We start from the raw sequence: 26552 nt of genomic DNA, 5'->3' as shown, positions 1-26552 counted from the left end.
ATGCCTCCTTGTTCAGTTACTCACTTTAAACTTCTTGAGTTGTAGAACGGTATCTAGACTTCTGTAGCCAAACTGGAGCCTTCCCTTACCTTGTTTAAAAATACAGATGTTTAACAAATTGTGGCTTTGTTTGGGGGAGCAACAATAGCCTCAAACATTTTGGTCTTTCATAAAAGAAAGTATTTTTAATTAAAAGTGCTTAATTCAATAGCCTTGCTGCCAAATATATAGTTGTAAGTTGAATACTAGGTACTGAAGGTATTGATGTGTCCAATTTCAGTAAGGTATTCACTTCCTTGTGGCACATGTTCTCTTCTCTTGTAGTCTGCCTGATCCTGGAAGTGCTGGTTCTTCCAAGAGGACCATTTTTTTTCATGTTCAACCCTCGGCGGTGATGCTGCATCATAAATAACTATTAGTGAGGAGAGGTGCGTGGGGCCAGTACGAAATCTAATCCTGTCTTTACCTGATACCCACACCTATACACTCCAAAGTAATCAATAGCAAGAAATTCTGTGTGATTTCTCTCTCTCCCCATCTCACCAGTTAATAATGCTAGATCATTAAGAGCAGTTGAAGTACTTCTCTAGGTCTTTCAACTCGTCATGCATTCGGCCTGTGAACTTCTTAACCAGAGAGGGGACTGGAGTGCCATTGGTGTTAATGGATGTAATGAAAATGGACACTAATCTGACTTAATTTGAAGTGAGAAAGTTTAAAAAGGATCATGTACCTAACAATTTTCTTGACAGCCCCTCCCCCATTTTCTCTGCATAAACTTGCATTTACTATGGGGAGCATATGATGCATTAGTGAAGTTGGCAGCAATGTTCATCCTAGTTCTTAGCTGAAAACATTTAACTGACTTATGATTTCACTTCCATTAAGGAGTGTGGGTAAGAATGAGTGCAAATACAATAACAGAAAGCTTTCTTAATGAGATTTCAGCCCTGCTTAAATCAAACTCTCAATCCCAGTGATCTCTGTCGGGCTAGTTGTTGCTAGGACTGTTGAAGCCACTGTGGCAAGTCACCAGTATAAACATGTTGGTGCCAGTGTTTTGCTATTACATCAGCTGCTGCTCCCATCGCTGCTGCAGGATGCGGTTGCAGAAATTGACACTTTTTGTCTGTCAGAGCTATTCAGAACATGCCAAAATCAACAGCAAAATGTTAGTTTGCGTAACCTCCAGTGAGGTGAGTTTCCAAACCAAGCCTTTTTGACAGAACCTTGGTTTTCTTTTTAAAACATTGATTCAAGCAAACTTAGAAATGCAGTGGCACCTTACTTATATAAAATGTTCAACATTGTACCTAGTGATGCTGGCTAGTTTGTTTGCTTGATATCAACCAGGTCACGTCACTGCCACAGTTTGTCAATCCACTGGCTGTGCCTTTGACTTAAAATCCAAGTTGTAATGCTATGTGACTTGTGCTATCATATAACTAGCTTTTTATTTGCCTAACAAATGTGTTGATCTTCAGTTTTCATCCTCAATTAAAATGCGTGTGTTTTCCACCACAATGCTGAATACAAAAATTGTATAGTAGAAATCTGAAGTAAAACAATGAATCTTATGACATTTTATGACCTCTTAATTTTGTATTGGAGTGCCATTGGGACACAATGTTGAAACTTTTTAAAAAATGTGGATTTACATCTCTCTCGAAGCTTGCCAAAATGTCATCCTCTTTCAGGTGTATTGACTAATCATTCTAATTAGGTGTATTGACTAATCATTCTAATTGTTTGCAAATTTTCTTATTAATAGAGATAAACTAGCATTTAAGGCTTTTCCTTTAACTCTGTCAGTGAAAATAAATGTCTTAAATGTTTGTTCTATAATGTACCAAAATGTTATGGCCAGCAAGGTGAATGTGAAAATCTTCACACTTGAAGCTGAAAATGGTCAGTCTGTGTTGTCTTCAGTTTTTTTTCAATCTTCTCTTTCTTACTATATGCACTTTCCAAAAGGCTGTGCCACATTTATTTCAAACTGATTTCTGTCGGTGTTAAAATCTGATCAGAAGATACAGAACAACCAAGTGTTTTTTTTCAATTGCATCTCTTGATGGCTGTAATAAATAAGTCAGCCAGGAGGAGATCAGTGACATTTAGCTCCTCCAATGCTATCCGTTGGATTTTAGTAATATAATGGGATTTACAAATTTCCATAATGCATAAGTTGAAATGTTCTGTCCTAGAATTTGCATTACTGCATTTGGGTAATGTCTGGAGACAGCATTTTGATTTGTTGAGATGGTGATGTTGACATCTGTCACTGGTGAGGTCACAGCAGATTCAGAGGACACCAAGTTTAAACTTTACAACACAATATTAAGGAGCCTTGATTTTATCTTTGTCCTTTAGAGGGCATTAGTATGCCAGTGTTAAATATTCTCTGTGACTTTGTATCTTGTTATTACAGATCACTTTTTGACTTAATGCATAGAAATTCACTTCTCCAACTAATGAATGTCAAGCTTTTGGATTAGTTAATGCAGTCAGTGGTCCAAGGATTTATTTGATTATAAGGTGTAAATCATAAACTCTTGAGTTCATATTGATACTTAACCACACCTCAATCAATCTCTTTCACTGGCTGAGTTAAATAATTATTGGGCAATCTCTTTTAAAAGCAGGAGAGGCATGCCAGCTTAATGTCCATATACTGTTTATGGTAATGCTGGGAAGCTACACGTCCAATGTAGTCTCCATGACATAGGTGAGGGTCCAGTGGCTCATATATTTTGTGACATTGAATCAGTGTTTGCCGAGATCTACTCCCTTTTTCTTTACTTCCTTTCCTTCTCTTTTCCTCCCTAACCTGCTGCTTTCCCTGTCCTGGACATTACCTGCTTTATTGTGGCTCCCCCACTCAGTTCTCTCTCACCTGCTCTACATTTGCATATTTGTCCCCAACCCCCCCAGCGCCAACCTTGCATTCTGTCCCTGCTTCCACGCACCCACCCAAATTTTATTTCTCCCCCACTTGTTCAATCTCCCTGCTCGTGCCCTGCCCTGATCTCTCCCTCTCATCTCTGCACTTACCCGACTTCACTCCGCCTGCCTCCCACCCTACTCTCTCTGCCTTCCCCGATCTATTCCACCTGCATCATCCCACCTTCCCTAGCCTCCCTCTTGCTCTTTTCACATTTTACACTAATGCAGATCCATCTCATTTGAGAGAGGCTTTGTTTCTTTCTTCAGGTTGAAGCTTATGTTCCTTAGTCCTTCCTATTATAGAGTTCTATCCAACAACACCCTTTCTGTGCAAGATGAGCAAAAAGAATCGGTGTCTGAATGGTTCATCAAGTATTTCAGGCAATCTCGATAAAGATGTTGTCATCTTGTAGTAATCAGTGCATTTTAGTTGATCATTTCTAAAGCTGGAAATGGCAGATGGTTATAATTAAAGGCGAAAGACAGCCCATTGAAGTAATCTCCAAATTGGAGTAGTTCAGATATTATCTGTTGGAGCAATTAGTACTGTCCCTCATTCTAATTGCTCCAAAGAAAGGGCATCAATTTTGATGACTAGATAGGGCTTCCTTTTGACCGTGATTAGTTGAGTTTACATATAGCAGCAGATACTTGAGCAATGTTTGTGTCCTGGATCAGTTGGAAAGTGTGAAACTCTAGATTATTTGGAGGCTGACGGACTCTAGTAGTGGTCTCGATAATATGATTGTGTTCAGTAAACCAGACTTCCTTCTCCATATTAGTTTGCTCAGATTATGTCTAAACTAACATAGTTACACAATCGTATAGATGTGTACTGTATGGTTGATGCACGAGGAAGATATTGAAGTAATGATCCAGATGTGATATCTAGCTGCTCTATCATGCCTGCTTTGATTATCTCCTGCTATTACTTCACTCCCTGTGCTTTTGTTCTTATTTAATTCCATACTAACTACCACAAATGGGTCAGCTTTCTACAAAGCATTTGGAAAGCATAAGAGACATGAAATTGTTTGCTCCTTAGTCTCTGACTGGGAGACGAGATATTCATGTTGTTTCCTTTGTGGAAGTTTTGAAGTAACTTAAATATAGTTACTGGGATGCAACAATTCAGTTGGTTTGCCTATATGTGTCAGGAGTACCAGCTCTAACTTGCTAGTCTGCAGGAGATTCTCTTCTGACTTCAAAATCTATATCAAGAATGATGAGCTGTCCTTGAGCACAGGTTGAATCTGGCATGGAAGAAAGGGATTAATTGTAGAAATGCAGGTGCTGATTAATTGCTGAAATTCACGTTAAATATAGATCCATGGAAGAAGCTGAGTGTAAACTGGCAAAAATGATTACATCGCCAGTAGGCCCGAACGGGGGGACTTGGCTGTACTGTTCTTTGTTCTGATCTTAGATACAGCGTACTGTCAATCTGCTGTACTAGTCAAACACATTTTGTACAGTCACATCCTGCTTGAACAGTTCACATATCACTTGATATCATGAAACATGTCACTTAACTTGAAAAAGGGAACCAAAGTCAAGTTTGTTTTTCCCTCAAATAATATTCTGAAGAGCCAGTTAACTGTAGTAGAATTGCATGTTACAGTCTTTGCTCTTCTCTAGATACCTGAATTCTTTCCCCCTTCAGAAACAGTAGATTCTATGAAAAAGCTTTATGTGGTGAGCTGTAATAGCTGATCGATAGTCTCCTTAGGAACGTTGGGTGCTGTTTGTGTACTCCAGATTTGTATCTTGACTAATTCAACAATTACTTTGCAATCTAGTTAATGATTATCCTCCTCCACAAGTGAAACTCCTTTCAAACCCAACAAGCATTGATGAATTTTATGTTGCGTGTCCCATTAAAATCTGAGATTGCATTGACCAGCGAAGCTATGCAGTCTTTTCACGAAGGGGAAAGAATGTTTTGAGTCTTACTGCAGCAGCTTACAACTCTTGCAAAAGGGGTCTGTGATTGTGGAACTGTACCTCCCAAGATTTGGAAGAAAACATTCTTCTAGTGGAACTGCACAGACTTGTTTCATTGTTGGTTATTACTAGCAGGTTTGTGCTGACGGTTAATAATCTGTAGTTGTCAATTGTACGTACAGAATCCTTGACTTATGTGGTAAACGAACAAAGAGGAGCTGAAATCAGAGTTTATACTGTAATGTTAATAAGACATCTGGTCTTTAGTTTTCACCCTTTTATGTTTGTACATTATTCTCCTTTACACAAGTGTTAAGTGTATTCTTATTTTCTTTCGACTCTTCAGTGCTTTCACATTGCCACAAAATAGGGTTAGAAAGGCTGTGGTTCTGTTACTACGGTCAAATGAATTTAATGAGTGTCAGTCAGCTATACAACGGAGAGTGATCACAACTGAAATATATTTCATTTAGACACAATTTTCCAGAGGAAAGAAAGCCAGATGCCTGGCTATACACTTTATCAGGAACGTTCAAGCCAATCAGTGCCCTTTCGAACCCTTACTACCAACCCAACAAAAATTAATTGAACATTGTGTTTAGGTTGAAGTTGGGATTTTTCTTCTGTATGTCCCTGCTGTACAATAGAAATTGCACTTGTCATTCAGTATTGGCAAAATCCCTGGTATTCCTGGTATTAGTATTAGTCTAATTTTAGTTTAAAATGTTAATAGGAATATAACTTTGGAGTACCTCATCCTTTTGATCAAACTTTTAATCACCCACTTTAATATCTCACTGGGGCCACTTTGCATTTGGGGCAGCCTGGTGGCTCAGTGGTTAGCACTGCTGCGTCACAGTGCCAGGGACCCAGGTTCGATTCCCACCTCTGGCCACTTTCTGTGGAGTTTGCACATTCTCCTTGTGTCTGTGTAGGTTTCCTTTCACAGTCTAAAGATGGGTAGATCAGGTGAATTGGCCGTGTTAAATTGCCCATAGTGTTAGGTGCGCTAGTCAGGGGTAAATATATGGTAGGGGAATGGGTCTGCGTGGGATACTCTTTGGAAGGTAGGTGTGGACTTGTTGGGCCGAATGGCCTGTTTCTACACTGTGTAGGTAATCTAATCTAATATCTCCATCTTTCACCTGTTATTGATTTTGTCTGTAGTGCTTTTAATATAAAAATTATTATTGTATTAAAGTTGATAAATTTGAGCTGCTTGACATGACTGTATAACAAATTAAAAAGTACTCGCCAACATTCATCTGCATCCTTGTTTTATGTGCTATGAATCGTGCATTATAAATGGAAGTTTGTCTGCAATAACCGAAGTGAAGAAGAGCAACAGCCTTTTAAGTAATTCATCTTAAAATGGAGGCCTTCGGAGTAATTATGTGCCTAATCTTCCCTAGACCCTGGTTTTACTGACTCAGTGGTTTGGTTCAGTTTAGGTTGTGCCAAAAAGTAAAACTTACATTTAATTGAATAGGCACATTTTTAAATTGGATGCTATATCTGCATTGTTGCCTCTTTTAAGTAGAGTAATGGTTATGGAATGTTTTAAAGCCAAAAAAACTAGCATTATGTGACTTGATTGCCTCTGCCTCTGTAGAGATCATTTTGACCTCCTAAGAAGAGGGCAGAGGGGTTAATTATAAATATCCCAGAAGCAATACATATAAGGGCTTATGTGCAGTTTTGATCATTCTATTCAGTCAAAATAATTTTTGCTTGAAATGATCATGTTGCTCAAATTCAGAAATTGAATTAGGACAGCAAGTAGTTTATGCTTGATAAACTTTTGACTTCACAGTTGACTGAAATATAGCAACTTTGAATTGTAGTTAGACCATCGCATAATGGTATGAGTTTTTGCGAATTAAATCCTTGTAATCAGCTGAATGTACTTAAATATGTGTATATCTTTCCGTTCAGGCAGTGTGAGCAAGTTAGTTAGTAATTTGCTGAATAATAAATCCAGTGCTGCTGGTTCATATCTTTTTGTTAAGGATAAGGCAAAGCTGGTGTATGCCTACCTAGAATTGCGTGGTTTCTTTAGAATTCTTAGGATGTGAGGAAATGTTGAGTATTTCCAGCAGGTGGGCAAACCACTGAATGTGATGCTCAAATCCAGGGAATAGACTGGAATGTTCCTTTGGTCAGACCCTGGGAAAGGGCTGACAGGTGTTATACCGCCACCAGTTGTCTCTATTGAGAGAGTAGCCTACATGATTTTACCTTTGCTATTAGCTTTCGATTCATTAGATTCCAAGGTGTGATGTATAGCAATCCTAAAAAGATGAACCAAGGTACAAAAACATTTAAATGGGTAGATCGGCATTAAGTATTCTTGTATATTATATGCCATTCTGTGGTGCCAATTCCCACTAAGGCAAGCAATGTATCTGTGTTCTGTACCAGGCAATCTGGTTGTTACTCGCAGGTCTGTTGTTTTTTTCCTCTTTCCCAAGCCACATGAAAGTAAGCCTTAATTTCCTATATTCAGTTGTGAAATAACACAGCAAGGAATGTGGCTATTCACCCACTCGTGGCTGTGCCAACTCTTTGAAATTAATTCCAATCCCCTGTCCTTTCCCCATAGCCCTGCAAATTGTTTCCCCTTTGATGCTATTCAAATTCCTTTTGAATGTTCCTATTGAAACTGCTTTGCCCAGAAGGATGGTAAATGTAGTGATTTGCTGTGAAAACACATTTCTCTTTTTTTTTTTTCTCCTCTCCCCTCCTAACCTTTTGCCAGTTAATTTCAGTGTGCCCATTGGGTTCCTGTCTTCTGTCACTGGAAGCAGTTTCTCTTTATTTATCCTTTGAAAAATATGATTGTGGGTGCCCCTTTTAAATTGCCCCATAACTTCTGATCTAAGGGTGGCATGGTGGCTAAGTGGTTGGCACTGTTGCCTTTCAGCACTAGGGGCCTGGGTTCGATTCCACCTTTGGACGACTGTCTGCGTGGAGTTTCCACATTCTCCCTGTGTGTGTGTGTGTGTGGGTTTCCTCTGGGTGCTCCGGTTTCCTCCCACAGTCCAAAGATGTGCAGGTTAGGTGAATTGGCCATGCTAAATTGTCCATAGTGTTCAGGTTTAGGTGTGTTAAGGGAAATGTAGAGTAATAAGGTAGAGGAATGGGTCTGCATGGGATACTCTTTGGAGGATTGGTGTGGACTTGGGCCAAATGGCCTGTTTCCACACTGTAGAGATTTTATGATTCATTTCTAGTCTTCCTTTAGCAACACCTTTTTTATATGCATATTGTATTTACAAAGTTTGATACATGGACATATTACTACAGGTGACCAAAGCCTTCGACAAAGTTTGGGATTAAGGAGCAAATTAGAAGGTTAAAACAATGTAAAAACATTGAGGAAGAGAAGTCCAGGCAATAGGACCAAAGCAGCTGAAGCCAAAGCTGTGTGTTGTGGAGAGTTAAAATCCGAGAATCACAAAGAGGCCTGAATTTGAGGTGTGCAGAAATCTCTGAAAGCTCCGGCGGTGGGGGCAAGGCATTTAAGAGATTTGAGAAGGAGAAGAATAATACAACTGAAGTTCCACATTACTAGAAATATGTTGGTAAAACACCACAGAAGCGCTTCACAGGAGGCTCCCAAGCACTGAGGATGTCACCTAGACAGGGGACGAAACGTTTGCAACAAAAACTTCCAGCTCGGCGAACAGAACCACAGCAACGAGCACCCGAGCTACAAATCTTCTCACAAACGTTGGTAAATCTCCTTTGCGTCCATTTTAAGGCCCGCTTAAATGTGGCACCCAAGATTGTACATAGTACCCCAGCCAAGGCCTAATCTGTGATTTGTAAAGGTTTAGCACAACTTCTCTGCTTTTACACTGTACCGTATTAATAAGAGTAGGGTTAAAATGGCTTCTGAACTTGTCTTGCCACCTTAATTTGTACATCCAAGGTCACTGTGTTCTTGCAACCCCCACTTTATTTTGTTGCATCGTGATGTCACATTCAGATAAAAATCTTTGGTTGTGTTATCCAATTCATGAGTTGTTAATAAAATTTACCAGATTTGGTGTCTGTGGATTAGATTTGTAATTTGCCATTTTTCCTCAGACTAAATGTAGCTGAAGAATATTACTATTTTCCTGCTTCGTGGTGTGGTAGAAAACTGTGACGATTGTCCTGGTAAAATAATCTGAGGCTGGAATTATTAAATTTACTAATTCAAGGACCTGAGCAATCAGCACAGACTTGCTTTAATATAGGTGCACGGCATGCTTGTCAATTTTTTGAACATCCTGATTCCTAGATATTATGGTTAATCTGATTAAATTTTAAACAAATAGATTGCAAGAGTATAAACTGCTGGAATTGATTTAACATTAAACAGGAAGTATGGGTTGCGATCTTTTTTTTTAAACAAACAAAAAGTTTTGACAGACAAGAGGGTGCGATTAAGCACAGGCGGCTTTCCTTTCCTGCAGGAATGTGATTTCCACAGGGAGAGTGCAGCATTTGGAAGGAATGTATACAGTTTGAAATTTACAGCCTCCGTCCTTGTTTGTGGTTGTGAGCAGATCCTTATGAAGCAGGGTCTAAACTTATTCAGTTTTGTTCTGGATTGCAGGTGTGAAGCAAAGCGATTGTACTTTTTTTTGGACCTTTGCCATTTTGGCTCAACTCGGACAACATAGCTTGCATTATCAGTCTTATTTGAACTTCTGTTTGTTATTTGACTGCGAGCAGCCATTTTGTGTTAAGCTATCTTTTGAGGACTGCTTTATGTTTCCCATTAGTGGTGGCCTAAAGGAGGAAATCAACATGATCTCTGCAGTCTGCTAAGGGTAAAACCGGGGAGTGACTAGTAAAACCTTTTATACCATGAATTACGTGACCATTGAAGTGAATATGCTTCCTCTTTTCTGCAGTATGTTGAACCACACATACATCTGGTTTATCAGTCTTTTGCGCTTATGCACACATGCATGCACCATTTAAATGGATCTTAAAGAGACATTCTGACTTTAGTAAAGGTCTAAAAACAGTTAGGGCAAATGTATTCTAATTCTAATGATGGAATGAATGCTTTAGTGGTATTTTAAATTTGAGGCCAAACTTGACCGATCAGATGGATGCTAAAAATCGATAGAACTATTTTAGAGAAATGCAGGCATGTTCTGTCCAGTGGCCTGGCAATGTGTATCTCTCAACATTACTAATCAACAATTTAATTGAATGTTATCACATTAATGTTTGTGGCACTTTGTGCAAATTAACTGCTGGGAAACGTGTTGAAGGGCTAACTGCAGTTCATCTCATTTGTTGTAAATCACTTAAGGAAGTGGCAGGTATTCCAACTTTATGAAAATTGTTATATCAGTGCAAGTCCTTTTTTAAGAAAAGATAATCCAATTTATTAGATTCAGGAAAACTAATTTATTTTGTTGCAAGCATTTCCTCTGGTAAGAGTGGAATGGAGGCTCCTGGGTGTCTGTCTGATCCTGAAACTGATTATTTGGAAAATGCAAGTAGCCATATAAACCAAAGCAAGGATGGAGAATCACTAAATTACTAAAGCAGGCAACACCACTCGAGTACATGCCACTTCTCTACAGAGCGATCCAGTCAGTCCCATTGTCCATTAATCTTCAAAGTCTTACAAGTTACTTTTTCTCTTTCTTCCCAGCCCATTTTCTTTTGATACTATCCACTTCTACAATCCTCACAGGTAGAGAGTTCCAGATCATTCCCAGTCTGGATGAGAGCGTATCGTTTTACATTCCCCTTTCAACCCCTAACTGATACTTTTTAAATGTGTGGACTTGTCGGCTAATGGAAAAGCCTTATTTACATTATCTGAAACTGTCACTATCCTATGCACTTGTATCAAATCTCCCTTCCATCTACCTTAACCCACCTGGAAAAACTCAACTTCTTTGATATAATTTTTTTATTTAACATATCAAGACACTCAGACTCAATTTGTCTATGCCGACCAGATATTCTAAATAATTTTAGTCCTACTTGCCAGCATTTCGTCCATATCCCCCTCAACCCTTCGTGTTCATATACCGATCCAGATGCCTCTTAAATGTTGTAATTGTACTAGTTTCCACCACTTCTGGCAGCTGATTCCATATACGTACCACCCTCTGCGTGGAAAAGTTGCCCGCTTTAAACTTTTACGTCTACATTTAAACCTGTGCCCCCTATATTTGGATTCCCCAATCCTGGGGGAAAAGACCTTGTCTATTTACCCTATCCATGTCCCTCATAATTAAGCTCTCTGAGGTCACCCCTCAACCTCCGTTCCGGGGAAAATAGCCCCAGCCTATTCAGTCTCATATTGCTCCCATATAGCTTAAACCCTCCAACCCTGGCAACATCCTTGTAAATCTTTTCTGAACCCTTTCAAGTTTCACAATATCCTTCCTATAGCAGGGAGACCAGAACTGCATGCATTATTCCAAAAGTGGCCTAATCAATGTCCTGCACAGCCTCACATGACCTCCCAAACCTCTACACTCAATGCATTGACCAATAAAGGCAGCCATGTTATATGCCTTCACTATCCTGTCTATCTATGGCTCTACTTTCAAGGAACTATGAAACTGCATTCTAAGGTCTCTTTGTTCAGCAACACTCCCCAGGACTTTACCATGAAGTGAATAAGTCCTGACTTGAAGTATTAAATGAGTTAATTGCTGTATTGAGGATTGCAGGGGGTTCCTGCCAACTGTATCACTTACGAAACCAAGGGCGCCATTGACTTAGACTGGCCCCTCCATGTTCCCTTCAAAGCTACATGCATTTTGTTACGGTCATCTGGAAGGCAATTAGGGATCAGAATCAAATACTGACCTTGCTATGCTCACGTTCTATGAATGAAAAAGAGAGTTCCTACATTAATTGATCAATTATCCAGTACTTTTTTAAAAAAATGACATTTCCCTGCTTCAGTTTTCTGTTCAAAGTTATCGAATGTAAACTAGTTCAGTCAATTACCGCTGGGAATATAAAAAATCATGCCGTGTTTGTATCCTCTGATCAGCACTTTGAGCCATCTTCTGTTTGTAAAAGGTGCTGTTAAGTAGAACTCTGTTTTTCATGACTTGGAAAGACTGAGAATTCAAGTAGTCTTGAAGAAAAATGCTCAGCCAGTCATCACTTTAAAGCAAAAATGTCAATGCTAAGGAACTGAAGTTTTCATTTTCAGGTGCTTTCTTTTTAGCATTCTTGTTATTATTCCAAAGTCTGAAGGAATTCTCAGCTCAACTATTAAATTCTGTTTTCTCTTCATAGCTTGTGAAAAATGTGTGCACTTCTAGTATTTTTGTTTTTGCTGCAAATTTCCAGTATTTTCAGGAACTTTCTAAATTTCCAATAGCACTGTTGGTTGCCACAATCTATAGGTAGAGGATTGCTGAAGAGCAGTTTCTAAAATGTTACCGTGAACATCACGATGTTTGAACATACTGGCTTCCTTAGTTTCACAGCTTAACCAAAGATTTGTGCAGATGAGCTGAGCAAAAAACCATTTGAGGTTTAAGTGTTCTATTGTAAAAACTGTTGCTTGCTATTAATGTCCAGCATTGGGAACCTAGGATATATTGGCCTAAAAACACCAGTTCTCTTTAGGGCAAATGTCCACAGATGGTGGGCATAACCATTTCTGGAGGATGGTGGTAAACTGCTAATGTTGTTTGTCTGTAAATCCAGAGGTCCGGGATAATGCTTTGTGAAACACAAGTTTCACCAGCTGCTGTATTCTAAGTTTAAATTCAACTAAGAGTTTTGCAATTTGTAATTGAAAGCTCGTGTCAGGAATGGTTCTGTTAAATAACCATTGATTCATTCGATGGATTTTTAAGATAATGAGACCATTATATGTCGGAATAGAAGTAGGCCATTCAGCCCATCAAGTCTCCTCCGCCATTCAATGAGATCATGCCTAATCTGATACTCAACTCCATTTTCCTATCTTTTCCTTTAAAATTCTTAATTCCCTTACTGATTAAAAATCTGTCTGCGAGGTCTTTTATGAAAGGAAATATGCTATCCTGACCCACAACAATCTGACTTATAAATGCCATTCAAATTAAACAGTAGGAATGACCAGCAAATGTTGGCCATGCCCTGGTGTCCACATTTCACAGAACCATACAGCACAGAAAAAGCCATTTGGCCCATTGTCTGTACCGCCAAAACTATGCTAAACCTACGCTAGCCACACTTTCCAGCTCTATACCCTTGACTATTACATTTCCAACGTTCATCCAAGTTCTTTGAAAGGTTGAGATTAGTAGTCTCTACTTCCCTCCCCTCCCATCCACTCAACAATATTAGTCCATTCCTAAATAAAATAATCATCAGAACAAAACATTATTCTGCTGACTTCTGAAATCATCTAACATTGAAAGATTTTGTTCTTCTCTGTTTACACCTTTCAGATAGCTGGCTTGACTGGTTGGGTCATTATACCTTGGAGCCGTCTTTGTTGGCATCAGACCAGTCGAGACAGTCTCACTGAACTGTACACACTCTGGCTTCCAATTAAGTTATAGTTTTCCAACTAAGTACTACTGTGCATAGAACAGAGCCCATTTTGGGGGATTTCTTGTTATCATCTAAAGCTTCAAGGAGCTTACAAAAAAGCTCCCTGAACTCATTCGCCAGAGATGATTTGGTGCGTTATCTTCATGTGGTCTGCTGTGTAGAACTCTCCCAGACCTTCAAATGCAGATTTAAGACTCTCAAAGCAAAGTTCAATTTAACGAGAAAGAGTAGAGGAAAGAAAGCAGTGGTCTGGCTGAGACTTTGTGGTTCAACCAAATAAGTCAGTGTGTTAGAAATTCAGTTACTTTGTACATATTCTGGAACAAATAGTCCTAACTGTCACTTTTCACTTTGTAGCTAAATAACTTTTGATTATGTAAAAAATGAATACGCATTTCTTTTCTACTTAACTGCTGTCACAATTTTGCATATTTGCCATTCACTTCATGCAGGATTGGACATCGCATGGCATGACCAGAGTATAAGGTTTAGCTGCATTAGCAGCATGTGATTGTATTACTCCCAGAATTACATGTAAACCTAGTTTATTCTTAAGCTGGCATAATGAAATTGAAATTACTGTCAGGTGGTGTGAAGTGAAGCACACTACTAATGGGATACCACCGCATATAACATAGGTGGTGTTGTGTAGGTTATGTACTTTCTTGTGATTTGATAGTTATTTTTAAATCTCTTAGTGTTCTTAACTAGGTAAAATATTGACACACTGTTTGGCATGGGGCCGTAATGAATGAATTTAGTGGGAGCTGTGACGGATTTGTCACAATTTTTGATTTGCAATACTATTTGAATGTCAAACTTTAGCATCCTGTTTATTTAAAGGGAGCATAGCAGCTATTATTTTTGCCAGTCTGCAGGTATTGAACCAGAAACACATTTCTGCAGAGAAAGCCATTTGTGCATAACCAGGCTTCGCCCAACAATCATATTCTTTGTTATCTTTCTTTGAGGCCTAACTTGTGTTTATAACTTAACATACCCATGCTTGATATTGCTGAAATCTGAGCAATAGCAGTAGACTGTAATGATGGGTGTGTGAAATTTCTGTACTATGTCCACTTGACCTATGAAAAGCAAGCATCTAGTTACATGGTTACAGATGTCAAAGTTTGATTGCCGAGTAGGAGAATTTGGAGCTGTAAAATGCTGTGCTAGGATTGCAAAGAATTTGAGGGAAGAGAATCCTGCCCAAGTATTGCAGTAGATTGAAGAGTATTAATTCAAAGTAGTATTTTCTTCAAAACAATAGTACAAATTATATTAAATAGCATCAAGGATGCCTGATATGGATTCTGAAGAAGTTATTTTAGACTTCATGTTTTCAATCTCCTGCTCTCTGGGTTTCTTAACATTGTTTGATTTTGCTTTTGTTGAAGTGATCGTGTTTACTGTGTAACGTTGTACTGTAGTTAACTTTAGTTTTTCAATAGGAATTTGACTTGTCCTTTTTAAATCACCATCCCTCTCTTTCCTTTTTATAGAAGAAATGAATTTTGTGAAGAAGAAGTCACCAACAAGGCATAATTCTACAGATAACATGCAGTAAGTTTGCTTAAGAGTTTGAATGTAAAACTTAGATGTAACTGATGCTGCATTGGATTTGGAAGTCAGCTCTTGTGTTTGAATGTAGATTTGAACCTCATGTCTCCCAAATAATGTATTTCCTGTAAAAAGCCTGTTTCAATCCTTTTTCTGTGTTGCAGAGGTGGTTTTATTATATGTGATCCTTATCTACAGTGATTAAATTTGGATTTATTATCATGTATATATTAGGTAGTGAAAGTGGTTTTTCGCATGTTATAAGCAAAATATCACCTCACTCTGACATTTTTGCTGCAATAGAGTTCATCTTTCACTCTTGATGTTCCTCCTCCGGTAGCTGCTTGTCATTGCCTGGAGTCTGTGAAACGGCCTCCTGGGTCTCTGCTGCAGCCAAGCTGGAGACCTGAGCCTAGGAATGTTCAGGTTCCGTACCTCCTCCTCCCCATCTGACCCTCCTCCAGACACTGTGGTTGGTCATCAGAGTCCTCGGCCACCTCTTTCGCCAATACTTCCGCTCCTTCAGGCACCCGCACTTAGCTGTGAGCCTGGGCCCTCAGCTCAGCCTGCAAGAGCAGGCCAGGAGAATAGCCCTGGGACCTGCTCCTCACTCTGGGAAACTCCAGGCTGGGATGGAGCCATGTCTGGCTTATCCTGTCATTGCTGCCAGAGGCCACTGCCTCCACCCAGCTTTAAAGCAGAGGGAATAAAAAGAGCAAACACACACAAAAAAAAAGAAAAGCAGACAAGGAGTGGATGAGTCCTGGGCTTAGCTGTGCTACTCTGCTGCCATCTTGAACATCTAGAATGAGAAACATTAGCCAGGATTTTAACTCTGCTGCTGTAGAGGTTGGGTATGTCAGGAAATCAGGTGTACATATTATGCCTGTACAGTAACACAGTTTAGTAATACTTTTTTGCCAGCAAAGGATTGACAGGTTCTGTAGAACAGCAAAGAGCCTCTTCCCAACACTGGGTTCCAGTATTAAGATGGTATTGCTTAAGGTAAGAACTGTTAGCCTGAAGATGCTTTGTTAAGTAGACAGGAATTTGCCATGAACATGTTTATGGTTCTGGAAAATAAAGTTCAGATTGAAGGAGGAATACTTGGGAAGGTAGCAGAATGAATGGAATGTCAATTTCTCATGCTTTGTGTTGCAGTTAGCATTGATTCTCATGTTCTGCTTTTCTTTGCTCAATCCACTTTCATTGATATATGGGACTGATGCAGTTTTGTGTTTGAAGGAACACATTTGACCAGAGCGCTACCTCAAATTAACCGGGGCTGTGGAAATATTTTTACTGTGTAAAATTGATGGCAAAAATGTTAATAAATCGCCTGCACTCTTTAAAAATAAAGGACATTTTCGATCAGTTACAAAACTGCCATTCTGCTAATTTGGGGTATCCAAACTGGAACCTGTGAGCCAAACCCATGAAACCCTTGCTACTTCAATTTGATTTGTGTTTGATGACTTATTTGCTGGCCTACCAAGTTTAAATTCTGGCCTGTAGGATTAGGCTAGACCACTCTTTATTTTAATTTAATTTACAGAATTTGGGCATCGCTGGCTGGGCCTGCATTTATTAGCCATCCCTAATTGCGCATGTGAACGGGATGGTGAGCTGCTTTCTTGAACTGCACATACACCTACAGTACAGTTAGAGACTTCCAGGTTTTTGACTCAGCCATACTGAAGCAATGGTGATATAATTCGAAATCAAGATGGTGTATAGCTTGGAAGGGAGCCTGCAAATATTGGTGCCCCTGTCTTCCTAGGTAATAGTGGTCATGAGATTGGAAAGTGGTGTCAAAGGGGCATTGCTGCAGTGCATCATGTTGATGAAATGCGCACTGCTGCCACTGTGTGGCAGATTAAATCACCTTATGTTTAACTCTAAGTTTGTCATAACAATTTTGAGATGTGTGTGAAATAATGACAACATACTGAGTGGTCACAAAGGCAAAAGGATCAATGTTTGATTTTGAAGGACCCAATGCCACCAGTCGCAAACAAACTTGCTGGTCTAAGTATCTCTCAAAATAAAAACTGGAGTACTTGAATTAATTTCCTGCTCCACTCTTTAGGGAATAATATTTTAATTAGGGCAAAACACTGTTGATGCTGGAAAACTGAAACAGAATGCTGGAGAAACTGGGATTGTTAGTCAGCATCTGCAAAGGGGAGGAAAAAAGAGCAAATGATTTGAACCTAGTTGACTCTTGTTCAGAACAGAAGAACAGACTCTTTTAATGAAGAATCACTGGACTCAAACATTAAGTACTTTCTTCTCTCTTCTCTCTCCCCCCCCCACCGCAATGCTAGACTTGGAGTTATTTTTAGATATTTCTGTTTTTATTTCTGATCTTTGGCACCCGTCCTTGTTTGTTTTGTCTTAATGAACAAGTTGATCACTTTTCCTAATGAAGTACAGTGCCACTTGTCGCTAGTCAGACTTACCTGACTGGTATTTACTGCATTTATTATGCGAATGTTCTTCCCAGCGGAGAATCCTCCTAGGCCAATACAGTGCTCCATCTGTTGCGGAAGAATTGTCACAACTGTTGGAATGATAGACAGCCTAAGAATAATGCTAAGCAACCTATGTTACCTCAGTTTGGTAAAACAATATGTGGCTATAAATCATAATTATTTGCACATCACCAGAGTCCAGTGAGTGACTTGACTTGTGAAATAAACACTGCCAGTCTGCAATCCAGCTTTCTTACCAGGTCTTATGACATATAATAATTTGAGTAGATTAGATGACTTTGCTGTGACTAGATTTAGGGTAGATAACTAGAGGGGACAGGTTTAAGATTTAAAAAAAAAATTAGCGAGAGGTGAACATCCTTTAAAACACAATCAAAATTTTTTGATGTTGCTTGGAAGGATGGTGGAAACAGATTGTAGCATTGATGATACTTAAAAACAAAGAACAGTAGTGTGCACCCAATTAGAAAGCTCTTTTAAAGAGCAAACACAAGGAACTGAGTGTCATACTGCTGCACCATGTGATTTTACATGAGTTTTACAACTCGGGTGCTGTCTTTTTGTTTTTTAACTCACTTTGTTGTTTCCTTCTTTGCAGGAAGCCGGAGATTCTGCAGGCCCTCACAGCACTGCTAGATGCTGTCCAGCCAAGATGGCAGGAGTTCCAAAGTTATGATGAACTCAGCAGTCCACAATTCACAAATAAACTTGGTATTTTTGCCATTGGGTATAATACGCGGTGGGTCGAGGACATTCGGTACCATTATGCGGAAATCAGCTCCCAGGTGTTGGTTGGAAAAAGACTGAAGGAATACTTAAACCCAGATAAACCAGAGGGCAAAGTGATTGCAATCAAGCGTCAAAAAATGAACTGGAAGAAAGTCTATTATAAGGTTTTTGAGATCACTAAAAGTGAAGCGCGCTGTCTCGAGCTGCACTTCGCTTTCGAATGGATACCCATCGCACTTTCCCGAGCAGCCGGTGACAACACTATACAGTATTTGCTTCCGGGCGGGATCCCGGACACCAATGGCCTCTACGTGATTGGCTGTGAGGAGGTAGAGGGTGAGGTTTTCTCCCCGCGGCGAGATTACGGGATACGGGTGCTGCCCAGGGTTTCCTTGCGGCGGGATTCCGGCAGCAACACTGCTGGGCCATCTCTCTTGGAGAGCGAACTCGTCGACGGAAGTGAGGTGAAGTCAAAAATCCGCTACTGTTACTTGGGCTTAGCAGAGGAGGTGACCATTCGTCATTGCATACTGCAACACTTTCAACCACCTGTCAAGATGCTGGGCCTAGAGACCTGTACCATCAACGGCTTCCTTGCTGAAAACTGTCGGGCAGGATCCATCTCAAGATCTATTTACATCAAATTTATAGAAGTAGAAAAGGAGTATCTCTCTTCTGGCTGTGTAATTGAGTGTTTGGAAAAAGCCATGGGGTATTCTTTACGATTCACAAAGTAAATCCGACAGTAACGCACGTATTCAATTGGATGTGCAGAAGAGTCCTGCCTGGTGGCATTTAAAGCTGTAATAATGTCAGGGTTTTGATTTTGAAGCTTCCCACACTCGCTGTCCTAAGGATTTCAATGCCATTGTGGCTGAGGAAGGGGATTGGGTAGAACAAAATTGAATGTTCAAGACTATGGGTGGAATGATTGGGAGGGCAAGGCAGGAGCTTAAATCATGGAGAAAAGGAGTTTGCAGTTACTCTGTTCCACAGAAAGAAGATTCCAACCTGAGAGCGTGAATGTTGGAGCCTTTGCATCAATTAAAGGCTTTAATGGTCCAATGCCTTGGTTACGGTCCTATTAATGTACAGTATACTGTACAGTCCAACCAGTTTGCCTAGGACATGAATACAAGTTGTGAGAGCACCGACCATTCATAATGGTCTGGTAGTATATTGGGCTGCATGCTTCACTTGTATTCTCTACTCATAGCATTTTCCAGCACTCAAATCCACTAGCCACTCTTGGTGATTTCATTGGATTAGGAACTAAGTTACTAAATAATTAATAGGTAATGTGTATTTTAATTGGGGATGGGGGAAGAAAAGATGAAGTAAAATAGAAATTGAGATTGGGTCTCAGTCTGTTGAAAGCATGTCTCTTCTGCTGAAGTTAGCATTGAACCAGGATGGCATGGGTGGGGGGGGGGGCAAAGTTATCTGGATATGTGTGTTGTTCAAATGGCTGCTGGAATGTAGCCCTGGGTAGCCAAAATGTCAACAAAGCCTCCTTTTCTATGGCAAAATATTATAACTATCCTGTTACCATAAACCCAGGTCTGTGAATCACACTTCATATTGGATCCTGACCCAACTCCACTCTGCACAGCTGCAATTATTCTGGCACTTACTGATGTGCACAGTGCCTTGACAATATCCCAGGGTTGGTTCCAGCACAGCTGAACGATTTTGGGATAGATGGCTGTAAGGAAAATGAATGCGTAGAGCCAGAAAGGCATTCGAACGCTTGTTGAGGAAAGCCCTGGTGCAAATTATTCTTTTGGGATTCCCAAGTATAATGCAGATGGTGAAATAAAGTAACTAGATGCCCTCCATTGGCCATTTTCACCTGGGCATTTTAAAATCAGTGGTGCACTTGTGCCCAGACAGAAACTAATATGCTTTCACAGTTGTATTAGCATCCTGGAGTGAGATTCTGAACAAAGCTTCCCAGACTGTTTTGTATTGAAGAAATTTTCTTCTTTTCACAGCTAACTGATCTCTTCTACTTTTTAGTTTCTTTTCTAATCATCTTCGTCATTGCAAAATGAGAGCTACCATGAGACAATCTAAAGTAAAGTGGTGTTTTAAGACCAAATAATCATTTGTTTGCATGGTGGTGTAACCCGCTGGTGTTTTTGCTGCCTTTAGGGGACATTCGCGTTAGTGTGGTGCACCTATGACTGAGATGTTGGGAATGAGGCTTGGGGCTTTGTTTAGTATGGGTTAAGGTAAAGTCATCACTGCTCCAGAGAGCTCTAGGTTGTCTCATTCGAGAGAGAGAGAGAGAGAGAGAGAGAGAGAGAGACAAAGCACAGTTGACTGCACGGCTGGTTTGCAGTGCAGCATGGCGCAAACAGCACGGGTTCGGTTCCCACACCAGCTGTTCTATCTTGTCAAACTCGTCCCTTGGCTGAGATGTGGTGACCCTTGGGTTAAGCACTCCACCAGGCGTGTCTGTATAATGATTGAACAGCCCACTGGTCCTTTAGGATCATGGTGACATAACCTTACTGTGGATTAAGCCTCCCTCAATTGAGTGTCAAGTTAGATAAAATGTTATCAGCAGATTTCAATACAAATTAACTGCCAGGGCTTAATGAATCCATTATAATGCTTGTTTTATAATCACTCGTGTTGTCCTTTGTCATGCACACATCAGTTTTTAATCACTGTTCTTTTTAGCAGAAACATCTTTTGTAATTCACCTTCAAAGTTTGAGATTGAGGACTGAGTAAGAAAGAAATTGCTATCACATTCTGTCAGACCAATTAGTTTTTATTAGAGAGCGCTAGCCCCAAAAGTGTCTCAAAGCAACTTGAGCTTGTCACATGTTGTTCCTAGCATTAGAAATTTAAACTCTTTATAGCAAAATCCCTCAGGAGACTTCAAATGGTTCTTGTAATTGATAGCACTGTACTTTAAAAATTCAGAGTCTTCTGGTTTTTGCTGATGGACCACAGCAAATGTAAAATGTTAACATTTTAAAGCAGGTCCAGTAAAAGAGAAATCCTCTCCACAGTATTCACCCCTCAGTTCCTTACAGGCAATAGCTGAGACTTTATTTCCCAAGGTTTAAAAATAATGAGCTTTCACCTTTTTAATGTTACATTTTGAAGTGAACTCCAAAGTATGAGCTTCAGTAGCAGTTCGATTGGTTAGTCTTCTGCAAACTAAAACAGGACCAAGTAAATGAGAGCAGTCAGGTTTGGTCCCTACCTTGTGCTGCTGTATCGACAGGGAGACTATTGGTACATGGAGGTTGGTATCATATAGAGGGGAAAAGAAACTTGTCTGCTGAAAAGTATGTTGTCCTCATTGGCATATCCCATTGTGTATACCGTAATAATCAAATGAAGCTAGGCTGTAGCGCTTCAAGTTTAATCTTTGCTCTTGTATCCATCATGAGTTCAAATAATTTGCTGTCACTTGTTGTCTAGCCTGAGACAAAGTCTTGGACAAGATAACTAGGATTATCAACATATACAAGCCATACTTCGAATTGATGCCTTCGTAAGAGAAAGAAGTGGGGACAAAACACAGACCTAAGCAAGATAACTTGCCTACGCTGAGATTTCTCAAGTTCTGAAGTTTATTTTTCATTCCCTTTAGTATTCGTTTGTTCATTCCTTTTTAACTCTTACATGACCTATAACTTTCTTTTGGTCTGGTACTTTGAGAAGTGTTACATAGTCAAAACTTAATCCTTTTAATTTGCAGTGTACTTTGTGATGGATCATGGAATATTACAGAAGGCAGGAGCATTAAAGTTACAAGAACATCAAAACTATCTATCTCTGGCACATTTAGTTATTGAGTAAATTAACTCTTAATCACCTGAGCCCAAAGAAGTCAAAAGATCAAAAACTCAATCGACATCCATGTTTTCAGGGTATCAGTAGAGTTATCAATGGCATTGAAGATGACTGGGAGAGATTTTGATGTGATGGAAATGCAATCAGTGTTTGGGATTGTGTTTTGCATCACTTGTCATTTTTCCTCAAACTTGGAAAAAGATTTGATGTATCACAACTTTATTGCTCAGGACAGTTTTTTTAAGATTTATAAGACACTTAATTAACATGTCTTGAAACCATAGAGATAAATATTGAAGTAAAGTCAGTTTGCAGCTTTTGGTGTAGATTCTCTGTTAATGGAACAAGGCGCAATATAGGGTACACTTATAGTGCACTTCCAAGTTTCTTTGAAGATCACTTTTGATATTTAACTCTTCATGTGACCCCGAAACGGAATATGAGTGACAACAACACAGCCAGATATCCTAGAAGTTTTATAAAAAAACAAAAGAACTGTGAATGCTGTATATCAGAAACAAAAACAGAAGTTGCAGGAAAAACAGTTCTGAGGAAGGCTTATTGGACCCGAAACATTAACTTTGATTTTACTTCACAGATGCTGCCAGACCTGCTGAGCCTTTCCAGCAACTTCTGATTTTGATTCTGTAAGCTTTCCCCAGGATCATAACCAATTAGACCAAGACCATGCAGGGTTGGCTAGAAGCATGGAACAGCCGTAACCTGCTGTATTCTGTGGAACTTCACTACACTGGAACCAAAAGACATGGCACTTAAAGTTGGAAACCTAATTTCTCGGAACAACAATATGTAATGATGCAGGTCCGATTCAGTATTATCTTACACTGAAATGATGTAATTGATAAGTGCGTAACATTTTTAACTCCTGAAACAACCTGTTGAAGATGCTGCAGTAGTGCCATTTAGATTCATCAGCCCATTGAGTGAAATGTGACTGGTACTGCAGTGACTTGAGGATAGTGATATTGCAAGTTGTAATAATCCTCAATTTTCTTGAGATACCTATCTTACCAAGATTAATGATAGCCAATATTAATTGGATTCCAAACTGCTTCATTGACCTTGTCTCCCACACAAAGTAACTTCCATTAGGTAGCAAAAACAAGGGACAATAACTGTTTCCTCATCTAATAACTTGAGAAACAGGAGTAGACCATATGGCTGTTCCAGCCAGTTCCATTTCTCAATACTCATGGCTGATCATCTGCTTCAACTTAAATTTCTCTCCTCATCCCTATATCCTCTGATTTCCTGAAACCAAAAATCAGTCTGTCTCAGCCTTAATCCTATGGGATAGAACATTCCAAAGATTCACCACCTTTTGAAGTGGTGGTGGAGGGAAAGAAACTTATGTTCATTTCAGCCCTAAAGATTTTGAGCCTATTGTCCTGAGATTGTTCTTCTGCATTCTTGCATCCCCAGCCAGAGGAAACAACCTTTCACTACCTACCCTAAAGTCCTCTGTTTCAATTCAGTTATGTCTCAAAATAACTGAAAACTAATGGAACAGTCTCAAATTAATGTTGCAACCTTGTAGACATGCCTCAAATTCTGTAACTTAAGTAATTGTCTTTCAAATCGTTTTTAAAAATGAAGTTCAGTAAGTTTAGAGAGGTAGCATTTCTGCTTCGGGTCAGTGTGCATCATTACACTGTTCACCTTCAAGGTGAAGCCTGCATATTGCTGTCTTAAATGTTGTACTTTAGCAAAACTGCTGCCCATTTTAATATGAAGGCAAGAAATTGAAAATACAGAGTGTGCTTTTGAAACCCTTCCTGTATCGTTTTGGAACTGAGACCATTCTGGATGTGACTGTACTTCAGTGATGAGTAGTGGACTTTGGGAGTTTATTTCATTGCCCATTCCTGGGTAAATGCATAGGTCACCTGGAGCACTTGTCTTTTGGTTTAAACTTTCATTGGACACTAGCTTTGATATTATTTATGCCACTTTGTTGCCCTTAAGTAGCAAGATTTGAACAATGGTCATGAGCAGCTCTAAGATGTCAGCATCCATCGTTACAAGTTGGCCAGCTGAGAAATGGGTTAGATTGGATAATTTGTGAACCCAGTTCCAGAAAGCTATGCAAAAAGCCTTGCTGAAATTAAGTAGGGCTTTCATATCCTTTTAGTTTGAATTTTGAAGCTGATTCCAAGAGAAGCATCATTTATAAATAAGTCATTATTAGTGGGGGAAAAAAAACCATGCAATGAAAGTTTTTTTTTTGTCTTACACTCAGCAAGACTGTTGCAACAATACCAAGTTTCAAACGAACACCAATTTGTTACATGAGAAACAGGCAGCTTGTTTGTTGGCAAATTAACTGTGGCCAAAATGTTGCTGTGGAAAGGGCATGTCTATCCAAATCAGTTTCTCTATATCCCTTTCAGCAGTTTTGTGTGTCGATTTGATGCCATCCAGCCTATAAATAATGTCAGTTCCCTTTTCAAGACTCTCTCTTGGTGACTGTAGATATGCTGTGTAGATGGAGTACTTTGTTTGGCAGTAGCCCTTTGACATCTCACTCATGAACCTAACCAGTGAATATTGATGTCTTCTGACTATAGGGAATGACATTTGAATCCAGGTTGAACTCCCATCAGTGTAGTCACGTTTTGTATCACTGGATAACAATCAAGCACCTTTGCTGATTTGTTTCCTCCCCTCATCCCGATAACTGTAAACGCACTGGAAGTAATTACAGATTCTGCTATTGCCCAGGGTATTAGCTAATAAAATACAGCTCAGGAATCAGATCTCAAACCTTGTGTGTATAGTTTATGTACCTAATGGTGCCCTTATCCACAAGACCATTATTGAGGAGCTTCCAACTTAATATTTACCACAGCTCTCGGAGACATCTCCCCCTCATTCCTTTGGAAAATATTAATTCTGCTGATTTCAGCAGCCATCCAATTAGCTTTATTAATCGGGTCTGTGATCCCTCTGTTTAGAAATACAGTTCGGTAATTGTGTGCACACAACATACTCTCAAACTGCTGATGAAAATTTTCACCAATCTATAATTTGAACAGTGTGGAAACATTCCAATCCCACCACAAAAAGCACAGGACTGCTCTGTACATAGTATATTGGCTAATAAAGGCACTAATGCTTAGGACTCTGCACCTACAATAATGGCTTACAGCTCCCTTCGCTTTCATAAATTGCCAGAGTGCACACTATGTCGGCACCTGCCTAGGTTCAATGTTACGTTCTTACATAGTGCAAGCATTCACAAGTGGGTATTTTCAGTACTCTTAAGTTAATATACGACTACTGGAGATCCCATTATAAATGAAGACCAAATGAAAGTCAGAGAAACAAAAACCAAATCACTGGAGAAAATCCCCAGAACAAGCCACTGTTCTGAACGATGACCAACCAGGCAGGCTGAACTGTATCGTTCTTAGTTTAGACACTGTTGATCATATAAAGATGAAGATATAGTTAGAGGTAACTTTAAACAAATAAAATTGTATTTTTTACATTTTTGTGCTTTGATTTTTTTTCCAAAAAGTTTTATTTTGGACGTTTCTTTGCCCTCTGGTAATTAAGCTGTCTAAAGCTTTGATTTTAAACAGGGCAGCCATTCCTCATTGTGTAGCTGACCAATGATGCACATGCTCCATATATAATACAGACGTATGACAGCCAGGACAAGGTGTGAAGTTGTTTTGTCAGCAAGCGGCTGATTGTTGCACTGATGTCCAAATGTCCACATTTAGTGGTAGAACTAAAATCTAATCGAGTTTGCAGCAACAAAAGAAAATCACAGAATAGCAAAGAAAAACATGTTCTTTTTCCATTTTTCTTAACTGAAATATTATGTGGTATTTATCCCTGCTGTTATTGATTATATTGTAATACTTTATGAAATGATTTATCCTTTTAAGAAGGAAAAGAATAAGCATCTATGCTGACTAGCAAGTGCTTGAGACTCATATGGATTAGAATGTTGGCTCAAAGTGAGAAAGACATAAGATCATCTTTTGATTCACAAAGTTGGGGGAATGTAATCCTCACTCACTGCCCCACATAAGAATGTTAGGGATTTTCCATTATTTTCAATGGGAACTCTCAGCGGCTTTGGGATGTTTTGGTGAGATATGTCTTGTATTCTTCTCTTGATGCAGCATTAAGCTATAAATTATTAGATATTAAAGACCATTATGACTTTATTTGTGTGTGTGTGAATGTCTGAAATAGTAAAACTGTCTGAGATTTTACCTTTTCAAAAGCTAAAAGTAGTTTATTAAACTTCAACAGTGAAAAAAGCACAACCATCTGGGGAGCAGGAGAGTCAACATTTTTGGCAGTCCTGATGAAGGGTCCTCCTGAAATGTCAACTCTCCAGCTCTTTGGATGCTGCCTGACCAGCTGTACTTTTTCGAGTACCACATTTTATTGACTCTGACTCTCCAGCATCTGCAATCCTCGCTATCTTCTGAACTTCAGCAGTGTACACTACAACATCATCTTGAACACAGGAGCATGGCATCAGGTT

The 26552-nt window shown here is 39.4% G+C and overlaps 1 protein-coding gene across 1 annotated transcript in view; it reads left to right on the top strand.

Annotated features, from left to right (window-relative positions):
* The window catches only part of msantd2 (Myb/SANT DNA binding domain containing 2), a 33380-nt gene extending 7154 nt beyond the window's left edge, over positions 1-26226 (top strand). The window contains exons 3-4 of the mRNA XM_043676838.2: positions 14925-14985; positions 18076-26226. Coding sequence (XP_043532773.1) covers positions 14925-14985; positions 18076-18943 — 929 coding nt within the window. The 3' untranslated portion in view covers positions 18944-26226. The remainder of the gene's footprint in view (positions 1-14924; positions 14986-18075) is intronic.
* Positions 26227-26552: the final 326 nt, after the last annotated feature.

Source organism: Chiloscyllium plagiosum, unplaced genomic scaffold, assembly GCF_037043375.1.
Source record: "Chiloscyllium plagiosum isolate Xiang-an unplaced genomic scaffold, Cpla_swu_hap1 HiC_scaffold_29, whole genome shotgun sequence".
Classification (NCBI taxonomy): Eukaryota; Metazoa; Chordata; class Chondrichthyes; order Orectolobiformes; family Hemiscylliidae; genus Chiloscyllium; species Chiloscyllium plagiosum.
The sequence above is the reverse complement of the archived record's forward strand: the minus strand, read 5'-3'. Positions and strand labels throughout refer to the sequence as shown.